The 17,865-nt window shown below is 37.3% G+C and overlaps 1 protein-coding gene across 1 annotated transcript in view; it reads right to left on the bottom strand.

The window, feature by feature from the left end:
- Positions 1-17,865, bottom strand: part of LOC104079686 (autophagy protein 5) — a gene marked incomplete at its 3' end in the record, with an annotated part of 35,122 nt that overhangs the window by 9,849 nt on the left and 7,408 nt on the right. The window contains exons 2-4 of the mRNA XM_009581804.1: positions 17,622-17,749; positions 10,122-10,200; positions 4,069-4,231 (exon numbers count right to left, since the gene is read on the bottom strand). Of these exons, the coding sequence (XP_009580099.1) occupies positions 4,069-4,231; positions 10,122-10,200; positions 17,622-17,749 (370 nt within the window). The remainder of the gene's footprint in view (positions 1-4,068; positions 4,232-10,121; positions 10,201-17,621; positions 17,750-17,865) is intronic.

Here is a 17,865-nt window from a genome sequence, read left to right as displayed (position 1 = left end):
AAGAATCGTTTAGTCTTTCTTCAAAGTTAACCAAATTTCTACAGATAGAACATGGCAAGATATTACCATTTTGGTAGTGATACAGGGAAGAAGAATAAAAGATGGCTTTGTGATTTAATAACTTCATTCATTCTCCTGTTAAATTCCTGAAGATTTTCTAAGTACATATTGCCTAATTAAAGTTTCAAACGAGCAGTTGAGATCAGAGATTTGTTCAGCTACCAAAGCATGCTCATCATCTCAGACTGAGGTAAAGAACAGCATTGCTCCCACCAGTTCTCTACAAAGAGGAGAAACATACATATCAAACCTGAGTGGGCCACGTGTACGCAGCGCAAAAGAGATGATGATAATGTATGACACTATTTCTTTTTGGCAGTTCAAACATTTCTAAACAGGAATGTGATAACCCAGAAAAAACACGACTTCTGCCCCTCCAAAAACACAGGACTGGTTTAGATACGATTTAGAAAGAAATGCAAGAAAACACAGGCCTGATTCTGTCAGTAAGACAACAAAGAGATCACATGCATTAAAAGAGAAAATACTGCATATTCTGAATGTTTGCAGGATTTTTCTCCTTTAATAAGAACACTTCAATGTGGCCACTTAACTTTTGGTAAGCCCTACAGTATGAATGAGCATTACATTCTTTTTCCATAATACTTTCAGTAAAATAATGACTTCATTATATTTTATAACATACAAAGAAGCCTTAAAAATGGCCATGAGTTTTTACTGTTTATTTCCCCCACTCATGCATCAGAAATACAAAGTCTAGTCTTCACCGGTTATAAAGGATGCCTGTGAAAATTTCAGGGTATGGTTGCTTATGTCTCTCCACAACTGATGAAAAGCAGCTGTGTTGAATCTAAAACCCCTCCTTTATCAGAACCATTATATACTGAAGTTATAGATATTAATTCTTTGAACCATGCAGAAAATATAGCTTTCCCCCTAAAAACAGTTGAGATTTCATTTGATCCTGAGTCATCACTAGGCCCACAGAGCCTTAATGTTTCAAAGCTGAAAGCCTTTACTTTTCCACACAAAAGGCAAGAAGAAAAAAACCACCCACTTGAAAATCCTGTTTAACCATGATAAAAATGGCCATAACACTATTAAAGCAAGAACAGTAGTAACATTTTCCATCAATTCTGACCAAAGAATTTCAACAATTCTTTCAAAGGAACAGAGGTTAGTATAGCTATACAGCCTACCTCTATCGCTTCCCTACCAGTCAGACATCCATGACACTGGTCAAAATTAGGGCAACACAGCTGTACCCGTCCCAAAGTAGCGTTCAGCTAAGAAATATCTGGTTTATGGACAAAAATTGGCTAACTGAAGTCTGAAGAACAAGCAAAACCACAGCACAAGCAATAGGCAGAAAAGTATGTTTATCTTCCTGATTTGGTAGCAGATTAACACAAAACCAGAAATGGTGGGAGGAGGGATGTAAAGGTTGTTATGAATACCTACCAGCTGTTACCAGCACAAGATTTTGCCACAAATTCACTATTACAGCTCTTCCCCTAAAACTGAAAAGTTTCTCATGCGACCTGTTCAAGTACTTCCTTCTTAACAGAAACATTTATACCAAATTACACTTGTAATTGGTAGTTAAATTTCTCCAAACAAGCAAAATTGGATTTTTTTTTCCAAAAATTAAGTTTAATACATATCCTGTAAGTATTGCTATCACTTGTTAAACAAATAACACTTCCTATATTTAAGAACTGAAGAAAATTGTTTGAAGTTTCACAGAAAAAGAAGACTGCAGATGTAGCATACTTACAAGCCAGTTATCACAAGTGCTACTTTCTTTTCTTTTTTGTGGTCATTCATTCTGTTTCACAAAGAGGTTTAAAATTATTACATCTCAAACGAAAGCCTATAAAAACATACTGAAAAATACAACATGCTTAAAAAGAGTTTTCTTGGTTTCACAAGCTTTTCTTGTTTCTCTTTTATGAAGAGCTGAGAAATTAAAATTAGCATTTGAAAGTATTCAAAAGATCGTTTAAACTTGTCATTTAGGTGTCAGATTCCACAGGTGCGATTTCTCATTAAGCACAGTGAAACCTTGAAATCAACCTTGCTAGGCAACCTCTGTTCTTAACATTATAAAGCAAAACAGAAAAATTCTGGTTCCCCTACAACTGAAGATACTCTTAGACAAATAATCAACTAAAAGATAGAACCTAAGATGAGCACTGAAAGAACACACTGCGTATCTGTTCTCTTACCTTACATACTGAAGGTATCGAGGTTCTACAACTTCTGTTTAAGAAAAGAACCTTAACTCATACTATTTCATTGCATAGTCAACTCTTCTGGCATTATTATACTCATATTATAACTCATTATACTCATATTATAACTCATGTTAGAGGTCCTTTCAAAAGCATTAATAAAAAGAGCACATAAAGTGCACTGCTGGGAACACTTGAGCACCGGGACTAAGTGACAGGATTTCTTTTTGCAATAAAGCTAATAATTCTTGAAATAGAAAACAAAATTATGCTGGCACAGCATTTTCCTTCTCTCGAACTAAACTGTTTGCAAGACAAACACTATTACAGCAGAATACTTTTTTCATAGAATTATTAAAATTGCAGTTTAAATTGACCTGTTACAATGTAAGCTTTAGGGAAACATCTGTTTTTATACCGATTCTGGCTTCCAGTGGACCAGAACTCTTTATTTACTGCTAATTCACAGAAGTGAATATATTATCAGTCAGTTTGCTGGCTAATATCTATACGAAACAGAATCTCTCAAGAACTACTTTGAATTGAACCAAATAAAGTACAATTTCTTACCTGATAAATTTTGCAGGTATGTACTGCATCCCTCAAGATCTTACCACTCAAATGGCAAAACAAGATAATACCTCAATTTCTAACTCTCCCCCAGTTAAATAAAAAAAATAGAGACCAGAGTTTCTAATAAGCACTCAACCTTCAAAATTATTACAGGAATACCTTTAATGTGAAAGGCAGTACCACTAAACAATAAAAAAATTAGTAAACCCACACACTCATTAAATACATTCATTAAACCCAAACTAATTTGGAACCTCACTGTCTAAAGCAAACACATGCCTCAAGTCTTCTTGCATTTAAAGCTTCTCCTGTTTCATTTAATTTTCCTTACAAACATATGGGAAGATGTTAATTCTAAGTGTTTAGTATTTTGTATCTCAACATAGAATAAACATCTTCATGATTACAGCTTCCGTAAAATAAATTTACCAGTAATAATATAGTGACAGCTTCAGGAGATAAGGAAAATGCATTGAAAGTGACATTACCACCCATTCCAGATAGCAGTTTCTGAAATACTTAGAGAGCTTTTCAACTTACAGGGCTCTAAGAACCATGATAAGAAAGAGGACACGCTAATACCAAAAGAAGTTTTATTTTGCACTGCAATACAGATTCATGCCATCTGTGCAAAGTAAGAACACTAATTATTTTAGAACATCCGTTCCAAATTATTTTGTTGACTTTTTCAAGTCAATACTTATCTATGCAGAAATCTCTGTGAAAGCCACGGTAATATCAGCAATAAAAAAAATTAAATTTGGCAGAGGGAAAAGTAAAATTATTAGTCTACTGGGCAACTTTTTTGAAAGTTTACCTGTATTACTTATCAGTGACAATCCTTAAGCATAAACTAGAAGAGACAACCTTTTTTACTTTACAGTCCAAGATAGTTAATACTGAACAACACTTACACCCCAGGTTTCTCCCAAATAAAGACCATCAGTTGCACAAAAGTACACTAGACAATATTTATCTATTTATTTTGTTTTGTTGATAGTTTTGGTTTGTTAAAACAGAGTCATGACCCAATTGAGTTCCTCAAATAACTCAAGCCACATTTGAATTATCACATAAATGGTGAATTTAAAAAAAAAAAAAAAAAATCTTTTCTGTGAATTAGACTAAAATTCTACAGAACAATTACATTTTATATCCCGTACCATGACTAAAATTTGAAGAAATTATTTATTAGCATGCTAGACCTGAATATAATTAATACTTGATCCATTGTATTTACCATTCTGTAATCCCATCCACAGTTGCTTATGATCCTTTTTTTGCATCTCATTGATGACTTGACTTTTATGCTTTAAAGCATCTGCTTCTTTTATACAAGCCATAAAATGAGCTTCAATCACATCCTTAGAATGGCAGTGTAGAAGATCCTTTTCTGGAAAATTCTACAAAGAGAAAAGATAGATCAAGAGAAATAAATGCATCACACGCCCCAGAAGATGAAGAATAAATTATAATTTTAATCATGTTTACATTTATACAAAAGAAGCACACTGGAATCTCCTACTTATGAAAGGTGGTTACAACCATTCTCTCACTCTGCTGACGAGCGTGAAACATTTCAGGAAAAATAAAAGTTGAACAATTTTCTGTAAAACTAGAAATTACTCTAAATCACCTGACCTCAACTTGATAAATATATTTAAATACATCAGTGGATGTATTTAGGCCCTGACATCCAAAACTCAGGAAATTAAGAGTTTTAATATGTTTTCAAGCAAATGTTCAATTCTCTGGCAACGAACTTGAGAAAAGGGGGAGAAGTAAGTGACAAGCACCCAATTCCTATTGACTCTCAACGGCAGTCAACCCATTTCTATGCAGGCCTTTGAAAAATGTTTCCTCCAAATATCATCATCCGCATATATGAACTATAGCATATATGAACTATAGCATACATGCCACTTAGAAACATTTTTCCTTAGAGATACTGGAAATCCTTGTCAGCTCCAACTTTACCTAATACATGTGCCTATTGCTAGCCTGCATGACTTGATTTCATGCTCCTTTTACTTGGTTAGAGTTGGCGCACTGCATTCAGCATTGCAGATGCACAGTTACCACTCCTCAGGTAGCTTTCGTCTCCTCAGTAAATGACAACTACCTTTCCTAATTCATTTATTAAGGAATTACAGTAGTAAATCTCGTTCAGGTACAAAAAAGATTTCTTTGGAAATTAGCTAAGCAGAAGTTAAGCATTGTAAAGGTATACAGTTAGGGTTGTTCTTCCTCTAATTTTTCTTTTATCAACACTTAGTATCACTTGCCATTTTACAATAATACAAACACTCAGTATCACAAATTTACTGTCTTTAGTTTTCAAAGGTTTAAAAACCCAGCATGTTTTATCCTCTCCTTATTCATCTTCTTTTCACAGTTGCTTATGACCGTGCTGAACAGTGCAAACCCCCAGAGCCAAACTAGAGTGGCATCATTTATACTCCCCTTCATAACAAGAGCTTGCTATGTTATTCCACAAGAGGACCTTTCTTCTTAACCCGTTACAAACTGGCTGTTGAGGGACTGTCAAAATTATTTTGGAAATACAAGCACATATAACAGGATATTTTTCAAAGGCTTTTACAACATAGTTAACATGTCACAGTAGGAGCAATACAATGCTGGAAAAATCCACACCTTCCCTCCTCCACATAAAACCAGGAAAAATAGTGAAGATTGCTTCAAACTACAAGAACTCAAAATATCCAAGAACCACTAACAGTTGGCAGTATGAAAGGGAGCTGAGGATTGCCTTACCTGGAAGAAATTCTGAGGACAAGAATGATAGTTCCCTCCTTGTTAGGTTATTGAAAAGAGGTGGAAATTAAATAATGGAATTTTGTATTGCGATTCTTCCTTATGACAGTGAACCTCGACTCTGGAAACTGTGGATCAAAAGGATGAGTATCTTCCAAAAACAGAAGTATAAAGGGAAGAGAAGACTGCTAATATCTTTTCCACCAAAGCATACACAGTTTGGTGTTGAAATCACAAAGGGAATGCTATTGTTACTTAGGACTGACGTATGTAGAGCTGACTAGAAATCTAAGGACAGAGATAAAGCTTGTTTCTCATACGAGGATGGCCAAGTATAAAAACATTAAAAAGGACAGAAAAGAAAGGAAAGTTCTCCTTCTAGGACAGACCTTGCTCCCTTTCTCCCCTACAAAGCTGAGTGTCTCAGCATAATTGGGCCCAAGATGAATGGAACACATTACTGGGATTGTTACTCGCCAGCTGACATCTGTATAGGCCTGTGAAATACTTCTACAAGTTTAACGTACTTGCTCAAATAAAAAAAGTGAAGTCTGTTAACCAATCCAGAAGAAAACAGTCAGAAATAGCATACTTCAAGATCGAAAAAGTTTTTTACATGCAAGAATTCAAAGTGAGACACTGGCATCCCTCAGAAAAAGATGAAGCAGTGGAATGTACCTAATGCTGAGTAATATAGGAACGTAGAAACTGACTTTCACAGTTAAAAGCTGAAGTTTTAGCTAAGTTTATGAAAACAACAGTTTTGTTACAACAACTGTTTTGTTACACATATTTTGAAATATACTGAACTGCAGGGTCTTGTTTTGGACATTCCTGTCTTTCTACAGGTAGGCATCTCCCTGCTGACTTTCTTCCAAAGAATTCCAAATTACAGGGAATGTCACTCCCTGGGGATATGTTCCAGACAACATACACAGTGTGGTCTGCAGAACAGCAAGGAGATATTCAAAGTTGGTCAAAGCTAGCTAAGCTAGTGGAAAGAATCTAGTCACAATAGTACAAAGGTGTGGCATGATTCATTTTCCCAGCTTCTAAGGGATAACACTGTGGAAGACTGGAAAACACTCCTACAATCTCAGTCAGTCTCTGTCTACTCTTTTCTTTAGAAGAAAAATACTAGCACATTTCTATGCAGTGCTGTGAATAGAAGTTGAAAAACCTAAACATGAAAGTAATAACCTAGAAAACAGCTCTGCTGCCTCTACAGGAGGCATATGAAACAGTTTCATGAGACTATCAACAGAAAACATGGCATCCCCAATGATTTATAAATTAGGGCACAGAATAATAAGTTTTATACGTAAATACAGAACATGTATGCTTTTTTTTTTAATTCTACTTGCTTCTTTCTACTTGAGGAAATAGTGATCAAATGTAAACAACTTTATTCAGTTCCCTGAAGAAAGAGACAATTGTAAACAAGCTTGTAGCCATCCCGGGCTATACAACTATGAGATTTGCAGAAAGTTTTAACAGATCCCATAAGCAGCTTTAGTTCAAGTACTCTTATTGGCGATGTCTTACTCCCTCCATGTTCCGTATCTTTGAAAGAAAAGTTATTAAGAGTTGGCTCTGATTTTCTTAGAAACCTCAAGTAGTACTGGTTTTGTTTCACGTACCAGCAGACACTTGCAGCGTAAACTTGATCATAAAGAAGTAGGTATCATCTGTACAGACAGGAGCACTAAATGACCTCTCACATAAAACTTCCAAAAACATCGCAGGTAATTTCAACAGTCTGTTTCATATGGTTGGTTCATAACTCCATTCCACTCATATTTATCTATTAGTTCTAGTTCACAAAACATCTGTTTATATTGTGACAGTCCAATTGCATTAGGCCACGTTTGCAGAAAATTACACCAATAATATGGCATTAAAAACCATAAGGAACATATCCAGTGACAGGGGGAGCATCCATGCATTTGTGTTTAGTTACCCTCAGTGGTCTTTTTTTCAAAAAGGATTAATTTTAAAAACCCCTCATTTATACTTCTGGCTTCCACAATGTCTCCTAGCAGTTCCACAATTTGCTTCCATATGCTACATGGAAAAGTAGTTCCTTTTCACTCCACCTGACCTGATTTTGAGCTAAAAAACCAAAGACAACAGCTGCTGTTATACAAAACCAGCTGCAGTCTCTCCTCTTCTACATCAGGTCATGGGTGGAGAGGCAAGCACCAGCAGATAAGAACTTCAGCAGAGGGAGAACGTTAGCTTTCACCTGGCACACCCGATTTCCTCTCCTGCTACCATTTCCAGAGCAGTTCACCACCTCCCGTCTACTGCCCAAAATCCAGAGAGTTGGTCACCACGCTGAGAATATGAATAGTACTAAGCATGCCACAGAGTAGCGTGAGATGAGTTTACCAGGAAGGGATAGAGTTTCCCTCCTCCCCGTGAAGCCACACCTGGCTAACAAAAGCAACTTCTCAGACCTTAGTACTCTGTTCCAGCTCGTCCTTCCATGACTATTTAAGGCAAATTTCAACTTTAGTAGAGATATAAATGCATGTTATTTTATTGCATGCCAGAAGAACAAATGAATAAACTGTTTCTTCAATGCAAACAATAAGTGTGTTTATTATTTGGTCTGCATACATAACAGGAGGGCAATTACAAGTATCTCTCAACTTTCAAACTTCTGCTGAACAGAAATAAGCTTTTTTCATGGTTTTAACTTTAAACAAAGAAAACTGATGGGGGGGGAGGGGAAGTTAAAAACCACTCTTTACAGATGTTCGAGATATCTGTTGTTGACTGCATGCTTTGGTAAAAGAACGGAGAAAGCCATGACAGCTAAGTTAAACCCCAGAAAAATCTAATACTGTTCAATTAAGCCAAATAAAAATTATGGCTCTTTGAAGAATAACTACACACAAATGAAAAGAATAATCCAGGCAGGAATCCCACACCTAAACTATTTAGCTGTAAGAAACTGTCTTCAATATTTTGACATGCTTTGATATATTTCAGTCATGTTTTGACTTTAAGGATTAAGAAGGGTTTATTTAAATAAACTTTCATATTACATCAAAAACAGGAAGAGAGACTAAGCAGGTGCTTAATCCAAGGTGTTATATTTTTAAAAACTAAATTACATCAGCTTTTAAAATAATACTTCTCTAGCAGTAAATTGTGTCTGCTTATCTTTAACGTACACCTTTGAGACAAACTTAAATTAGCTGATCTTTTGGCAAGCAGCAATATAAGGACATTAAAGTCAGTTTACATTACTACATGAAATTGAAAAGCACTGTGGTGCTGCAATTTATTTCTCAAGATGGCTCTACTTTGGGATGGCAACATCCATAAACTGACACTGTTAATCTCCCAGAGCTCTCAGAACGTGTAACAATTAAATAATGATTTATGAAATTAGACGCCCTACAGTTTCTTCAAAACACACTGGAAGTTTCTTCATCCCAGCTCTCTCTGACATGTATCAGACAGAAGTGTAGCAATTACAATGTTTTCAAAAACATCCCAAACTTCAGACTCATGCAGTCAGTCACTTTAAAAGTTTCAACATGTGGAAATACGAATCATAAGAATGTATGATTTCAGTGCACACTTCCAAAAAGAATCAGACTACTCCTGTTAGCAAGACCTTTTCTAAAACACCTTCAAGAGAAGAATTGTTTGAATGAAAACGTTCAACACAACTGCTTCCCAGTATGCTTTTCATTTCATCTCATCTCAAGTCTCACACACTAAAGTCAAGCCTATTAACCTAGTGTTTTCCTTTGGACCAGTTTTCCTATAGTATTGTTTCTTTTACAATGCAGAAATTAAAGTTTCAAAGTTAAATACCATGATTTCTAGTTGTGATTTTGACTTCAAAACCTCTGGGATTATATTCTCAATGCATTTCAGAGCACGAAATAATCCTGCACCAAAGCTAACCCTGTGCAAGTACTCTTCTGAGCAAAGATCAGCAGTGCTATGAAGTCATACCTAATGGTTTTACAATGCATAATCAAAATAACATCTCCCCTGTGACTAAGCTGTCACAAGACCAAACTAATTTCACTCACTTCTCTAAAGGGGACCCACATGAAGTACAACAGCATTCACTGACTTCAAGGATTTCTACACTATCTCATATCCACCCTTATGTGCCTAAAAGGATAAGCACTTCCCAATCTTCAGTCAACTCAAGCTGACTGAATTAAAAACATTATAGAAAGTTCTTCCCTTATATGCACTCAATTCACTGACATAGTCTCATAACTTACCTTGAAAAACAATTTTGGATTTTCAGATTATAATTGAATAATTTTCAAAGGAAAGTAATTTGAAAGCACATACAAACTCACGGAAAACAGTTGTAAATTTACAGAAAAATTCAGATGATTCCTGAAGAATGAACACTCTCCCCTTCAAGTCATACTATTCACTTATTTATAAAATAATTGTGAAACCTTTTCCTAGCTTCCAAATTTCATGTAATCCCACAGTCACTTGTTCGTAACTAAAGGTGTATTTCAATTTTACCTTGAAATGCACTGTGATGCTCCAAGGAAGGGCTGTATTTGATGCATGGAGATCAAACAGCAAACCAATTGGGTAATGCCTAAAAATGAAGAGATATTAAATGAACATAAAAGCTGTGCATTTAATTCTATATACAACAGTTACATACCCGCATTTACATGAAAAAACTTAGCTGTTTGACTCTCACAATTAACATTCATTATTGCTTACTCAGGAAAGTTATACAGGCAGGTATAAATGACTGAGTTTCTGGCAGAATCAAGTCTGGCATTTACATGTTCAATATCTAAACCAGCGGTCTCCAAGCTGTGCCCACAAAACAGCGCTTGTTTTGCAACAGCATAAGTGGCCTACGGCTGCTCTGTGGAATCCTTCAAAACAGTATTTTTGGTTAAAAAGCTTGATAATAGTAGGAATAGCTGGTCTGACAGAAAAGTCTACATGCTTTCAGATATTTAAACGCCATGGGTTTATACCACATTGACCCTTAACATCTCTTCCCTCTCCCACCTGCCTGATGTCAATTGCGGAGAATAAATGAAAAAATGACTTATCTGTAAAAGGGCTGAAAGAGGATAGATCAAGATGAACTCTATATCTTTACTATCAAATTAAGAATGGAAGGGGAGGAAAAAAAAGATTAATTGGAGTTTTGCATTTCAGTGGTATTCTGGATTAAAGGAGTTACACAAAGAAGCTGCTTCCTCCCAAACATTCACTTCTGTCTTATAGCTTTGTCTCCATTAAATTCATCAGAAGATACAGCCTCCAGCAATCTAAGGAATATATTTCACATACACAAAACTTCCACAGGCACTCTAAAAACGTCTTTCTGCAATTTTCTCCCAAGCAGACACTGGCAAGATTTTTGATAATTTTTTTTTCTTTTTGCATTCAGCATGCTAATCTCCATCCTCTTATTTTTCAAAAATCTTAACTAAAAGAGCCTTAATAGCTTTTCATCCTACAAAGAGATAAACACACACTTAACTGCAAACTCAGTAGCTTCACTGAATTAAATGGGACTGATCACAGGACGCAGAGCCAAGCACGTACATACGTTTTGAAAGTCCAGAGAGCAATGACCGAGAGCATTGCTCTAAAGGCACCTGTGCCAAGCCAATTTCCTGACCTGCTAAACTCTCACACAACAGTGCTTTAGCACCCTCTACGGGTGAGCTAACCCCAGAGCTAAGACAAACTTACCACAACAACAAAATAAAAACCCAAACAAAACAGTACTACAATTCTTGAATTTACCTATTGCATTTGTAAATTCTTAAAAGAAAGAATAGGGGGAAATATCAAGAAAGGATCTAGAACTGTGTTTTCCCGACAAAGTGAATAAAGAATATAGATAATGCACATCCAGATTTATCCCGATTCACTGCTAATGCTCAAGTTTTTACCACTAAGACTTTTCACTACTAACTGCCAATCATATCTCAAGTACTTCAACAGGGATTCAGTAAGAATTCCACAAAAGAGTTTCCCAGGTGCGCTATGTAACAAAAATCAGATTTTCTTTGATAATTAGATGAACACAAACAATTTGGTTCTTTCAGTACTTTCAATTTATATAACAAATAGATAGCTACCAAAAAAAAAAAAAAAAAGCATCAGTTCTTGGCCTACCTCTATATTTTCTACCCAGTTTAGATTACAAGATGAAGTTCATGTACTCAAGCTTTCTTCAGTAAAATCCTCGTGCTTTGCACAGTTGATAGACGGTTTTTATTTTGAAAGAGGCCAGCCCTAAATTCATTTTGTTCCATAGCAGAACACATGAGATTAATGAAGACAGTAGACCATGAGAGAAATCATTTTCTATTCAGAAGCGCAGCCCTCCATTAAGAGTATAGCTCACAACAGGAGTGAAGTAATCCTGAGATAGAAGACATGTCCTGCTTCAAATTCCAATTTTTACACACTGGCATTTAATCTGAAGCCAATAGAAGCCTTAAGTAATGCCTGTACATAATGCTGTGTTTCACTTATTTTTGAGATACAGTTACAAGCCTTTTCTAAGAGTCTGGAAACAATAGCACTCCATATAACAATATTAAAGCTATTCTTTTTATTTCCCTCATAATAAAACCTGGTTTCTTAACCAGGATAGAGAATTGAGGGAGGCACAAAGAGAGCAGTTGAGAAGAAGAGAGGACTTGCCAATCTGCACATGGAATAAAAAACCCCCAACATTCCCTCACTCCATTCTTAAGCGTGTATCTACCTTGTGCTATGAGCCAGTATTCCCTCATTAAAAATCTTGCTTCCAGTGGTACTGCTGCAATGCTGTTTCTGAACTTCTATTTGAAAAATAGGCATTGCAATTAAAGAAATACACAAATGCTCTCTAGAACCTACAATAACAAGGAGAATTAAAAAAAAAAAAAAAAAAAAAGAATTCAAAAACCCAGGAGAGCCTTGAAAGATTTGCCCCCCCAAAAAAGAAAAGAGAAAACAAACAGAACAACAGCTAAGGGAAACATCCAGCCCAGAAAGGTTTCATTTTGAAAAAGCATTATTGGATTGTTGAAATCAAACTGTTCTTAACTAGAGTGGGAGCCAAGGACAGTGCAGAATTTTCTCAAAAGAAATAATAGGAAAAATATCAAAGAGCAAATGTCTAAGAGACCACAAATCTTTTTTTACAAGTTGCTAGAATAATGATTGGTTCTGGAAAGTCTTCAACCTATAGAAGAGTAACAGCACCTTGACTTCCAGCCACTGTCTCAGAGTGAGAGAAAAGTCCTGGAAAACACCACGTTAAGTACTTAAAATCCTTTCGAAAGCAACAGATGGACAGGAAGGAAAATTAATTACTACTTTTCTAACAATTTCTTTCTGAACCCAGGACAGAAAGCGACAGCATGAGTTGGTAGGTTGTTTTCAGACCAGAATAATTTACTGTGGTAATTCAGTAAGACATGTCACATGAACTGATAAATCCAGGACAAAAAAATCTTATGCTCCAGAACTGTCTCGGGTACTAAGTATATCAAGCAGCCAAAATCTGGTGTCCAGGTATTTCTATGAACAAATGTCTCATTGAGGGAAATTTGGGTGCATTGGAAAATAGTCTTACCTTTAGTATTCAGTAGGAAATCAATTTTTCTTTTAAGCAAACGCTAACATTTTCAAACAATATGGCAGCTATGCCTGATCAAATGGTGCTTTGACCTTTTGTCTTCCACCGATTCCTGATTAGGAAGGGTCAAGCATCCACCCAGTTGGTACTAGAGAGACACCTATGCAACTACCAGGGCTAGAGCACAACCCACAGAAAGGGGACAAATTCTGCTGAAGGCCATGTGCAAGTGCTCAAATAGGATGGTAACAAGCTATAGAGTGTCATCCCCTGGCATCTGCTGAAGAAACCACCCCTGGCCCATCAGAGGCCTTCACTTGGGCAGAGCTCCTGAGAGAGGATGCAGCTCTCCAAGTCTCAAGCTGCCAGGAGAGCTTAGGACCTCTCCTGAGAGGAAATGTCCTTGCCTACAGGTGTGTGCTAGTGGAGGAGCCACGTCACCAAGTTAAGGAGCTGCAGGACGTCAGTGGGCTGCACAGCGTCAGGGAATATATAAAGAGATTGATAGCTTCTTCACTGAGACCTTGCAGAGATGAGAGCCTGAACTCCCAGCTGCACAGAAAGAGGATGTGCACTCATTGGAGTGGTGAATGGAGACTTGCAAGATGGGGAAGACCGGAGTCTTGCGACCTCTGGCAAGAGAAGGCAGACTCCTTTTCTACCTGCAGTCAGTTCCCCAATGGCAGTCAAGGGGCTGGAAGTTCTGAGGAAGCATCAGAGCAGCCTGAACAGCACAACCACACCAAGAGGAAGCAGTCATAGCGGTAGCAGACTTCCTACAGGGGATAGAGCCCTCCCCCATCTGCCAATCTCACTTGCTACCTGCGGAGGTTTGCTGCTTCTTAAGAAGTTGCAGACAGACTGGCAAGGTTTGTCCTGTGCTTGGATTATTAGCCCTTGCTGTTCAACCACATGGGCACAAATTGTAAGGGCTACGAGGGAACCCCTGAGTGTATCAAGAATGACTATACAGCTCCAGGGGCAAGGTGGCATCTCCACAATTTCGCCATTGAAGGAGAAAGGCTCAGAGAGGCATGAATGCTGGTCAGTAACTGCAGCTCAATAACTGGCTGTGCAGCTGGTGTGACAGCATGGACTTGGCTTTTACAGCCACAGGACACTCTTTGGGGATAAAGGACTGCTAGGGAGAGATGGAATCCACGTAAGTGGGGCAAAAGCATCTTTGCCTTCAGGTTGGCCAGCCTGATGAGGAGAGCTTTAGACCATAAACAGGGGTGTGAATACCCACAGACAAGTAGAGATCAATGAACATGGGTGGAAAGCAAGTGGTGAAAGGTGACAGCTACAAGGGACATCTCAAAATGATAAGAGGGTAGAAGAGAGTCTACCACAACTGTATGTACATAAATGCACACAGCTTGGGAAACAAGCAGGAAAAACTAGAGCTCCACATGCAGTGACATAACTGTGACAGTATTGGGCTACCTGAGATATGGTAAGATAGCTTGTACAACTGGAATGCTGTTGTGGATGGATGGACGCAAGCTGCTCAGGAGAAACAGGCAGGGCAGATGAGGGAAGAGGGTTGTCTTCTATATGAGGGAGCAGCTTAGATGTATGAAACTTAATGGGACAGACAACAGGTTGGTTGAGATCTTGTGGTTCAGGATCAGAGGAGAGACTAGTAAGGGCAACATCATGGTGAGTTTGTTACAGATCATGCAATCAAGGCGAGGAAGTAGATGAAGTCTAAAAAACTCAAGAAGTTTCTGCATTACAGACCCTGATTCTTGTTAATCTCTGACATCTGCTGGAAAAGCAACATGATAGGACACAAGTAGTCAAGATTTCTTGGTACAGACATTGGGTGGACCAGAGCTGACCCACAGATGAATCTATTAGTTACAAGACAAAATAGTTCTGGACGTGATAATCAGTGGCAGCTTTGGCTGTAGTAACCATCAAATGGCAGAGTTCAAGATCCTGGAAAGACTGATAAAGGAGAGTAAGCAGAATACAGACCTTTGATTTTACTCGCCACTTCTTCCTGGTGTCCCTGCACAGTTCAGGCTCAGCCACCTCAGATGCATCATTGGACAGAGCTTTCAGTCCCTCACCCGCAGCCAGAGTGCTGAACCTATCCTGTAGTTACAGAAATGCAGGTGGAGAAGGAGCCTTCCTCCTGTTGCCAGAAGCCACAAGCTTCCAGCCCTTCCATATCTTAGGAGACTATTTTCCAATCCAATAATCACAGATTCTGCCTGCATCTTCTTCAATGTAGTTGTAGGTTTAGGCTCCTGTAGCTGCAGGGTCTCTGAGAATATTTAATCCATTTCCTTTTGTAGTCTCTGATGCTGCAGAGTCTGATGACCTCTTCCTTAACTTGGTGGCACAGACCCTCCGCCAGCACACACCTCCTGCAGGCAAGGAGACCACCTTTCCCTGCCCCAACAACCTCAGTGAGAGGCCCCAGGCCCCTGTAACTCCAGACCTGGAGAGCTTCATCCTCCTTCAGGAGCCTGGCCTGAGTGCTGCAGACCATGAAGATCAAACTCTGTTTCAGACTTCCTCCAAGATCTCACTGGAAAACAGCAGAGCTGCAGCTGAAAAGACATACACTACATTCCAACCAGGTATGAAACCGCACAGACTGTAAGCAATATGACCTCACAGTGCAAAGTAAATAATTAGAATAAGCAATATTATTAGCAAGTTCTATTTGATTCTGAATGCAGAAGTTATATTTTAAAAGATCAAGCATTAATGCTCACTATTCTTTCTCCACAAACTACCAGCACAATCTAATTCTCAGTTCTGGTATTTGCGTCTTCCCTGGAACAAGCTTCAGCTATTTAGGGGATTTCCATTCTCCTAAAATAATGGTTTGCAGACAGCATTTTCCTTAGAAAAGCAATTCCACTGAAATCAGTGGAGCTGTTCCTAGCAGAATACGATTAGATTTTCTGAAAGATCAGAGCCTTGATTAGCAGATCATAATTACACTATTCATTTTCATTTCAATGTTCAATGAGTTTACTAACTCTTCACTTAATTTTAAAATTATATTTTTACTCTATACCTATATTCTATAATTTAATTTTTTTAAAAAATTCTAGTTTAAACATCATGGTATTTGAAAACTTACAGAAAATACAGATCTATTTTTGGTTGAAATAAAAAGCCCCTCTTTCCTTTCTTGTGACAACTTCAGTGAAAACTTATAAAGTTTCCTCCCATTATCTACCTAAGATTATGAACACACTGGGACAAAGTTGGTACCTTGCTGTTTATTTAGATGGTATCCATGACTCAAGGTCACTATGGCACACCAAGAAACCAATTGTTGTTAAATTGCAGATAATTTAAACAGATGTCTAAAGCTGGTTTCGCCAGCCAGTTTTGAAAAAGTGAAAAAAGCTAGTTTTTATGCTTTTCTATTTACACATTCTCAAGGTTTACACTAGGTTGGTCTCAAAGAAACAAAAGACTAGAAGATATCTACTGCATCACCAAGTCTAAAGGGACTCCGTGATGTGATGCTTGCTAATCACACGACAATCCAAATTCAAGAAGCTGAAACAGTCACTGGTAGTTTTTTTCCCTATTATGATACAGGAAATAAAGAGAGATCTCAAATCTCCTCAGCATTCAAAATACGAAATACTTTCTGGAGAGCCGATGCTAACTATACAGAGCTAGCAAACATTACAGCTCTGAAAGTGTTTTCTTTAAAACTCTTTATGCCAGAAATAAAAAGAAACAAAATCTGATGAACAGTATTTATGAAAATGAAGTAAATGAAACGATGTCAGCCTGATTTCCCAACCTCTCAGGAAAAAAAAAAAAAAGATACTTTTAATAGGTCATATGACACAACAAAAATAGAATCAACAGCAATTAGTTCAATAAAGTTGAACTAACTGAATTCAACAAGAGCCTGTGCATCAATATTAGATTATCTGTTTTACAGTGCAAGCACATATCACACCAGTGAAAGGTGAAAGTTACACACGTTTTATTATCTTTAAGCATATATCCTGTTTGCATTCAGACTCCAGAAATAGTATTTCCTATCTGTGTTATTAGGCATCTTTTAAGAAGGTAGAATAAGCTAAACAAAGATTTATTTGGTGATTCTACTGCAAGAAATGGTAAAGCCAAGAACATAGGCATTTTATATTACAGTAACAACTAGAACAAAAGCAATAGGTGCAGCACAACCTCTGCCTTATACATATAGTAAGTACATGCAGAATAATCAAAAATATGTTCAACATTAAACCTTCTTCTGTTTTTCCCAAACAACATGCTTTTCTTACCCTCCTCCTCTTTTGCCATCTTTGAAACCCAATGGAGTGATTAGTTTAGGAAAAGTACTGACACTGTGCTGAACTTGGTAACTCTTTACATGATAAATTGAGTAAAGGTACAAAGTTAAATAAACTCACCATTTCAGTGGTGTACCTTCATATTCAAACCATATTTCACTAACTTCCTCTTGTCTCATAACTTTCTGAAAGTGTTTCTTCACTTTGTCAGTTACGAGTGTCAAGTAGCTTATCCTTGGCAAAAGCAACTAAAAGAAAAAAGTTATAGAAGCTTTAAGCATACATAAAATTTACTAAATTAATAAAAATCTGTAACAAGTATGCATTTTCATAACCAAAATTCAGTCAGCATTCTTCCCCCCCC

Source organism: Fulmarus glacialis, unplaced genomic scaffold, assembly GCF_000690835.1.
Source record: "Fulmarus glacialis isolate BGI_N327 unplaced genomic scaffold, ASM69083v1 scaffold48527, whole genome shotgun sequence".
Classification (NCBI taxonomy): Eukaryota; Metazoa; Chordata; class Aves; order Procellariiformes; family Procellariidae; genus Fulmarus; species Fulmarus glacialis.
Note: the sequence above shows the minus strand (reverse complement) of the source record. Positions and strands in the feature narration are given on the sequence as shown.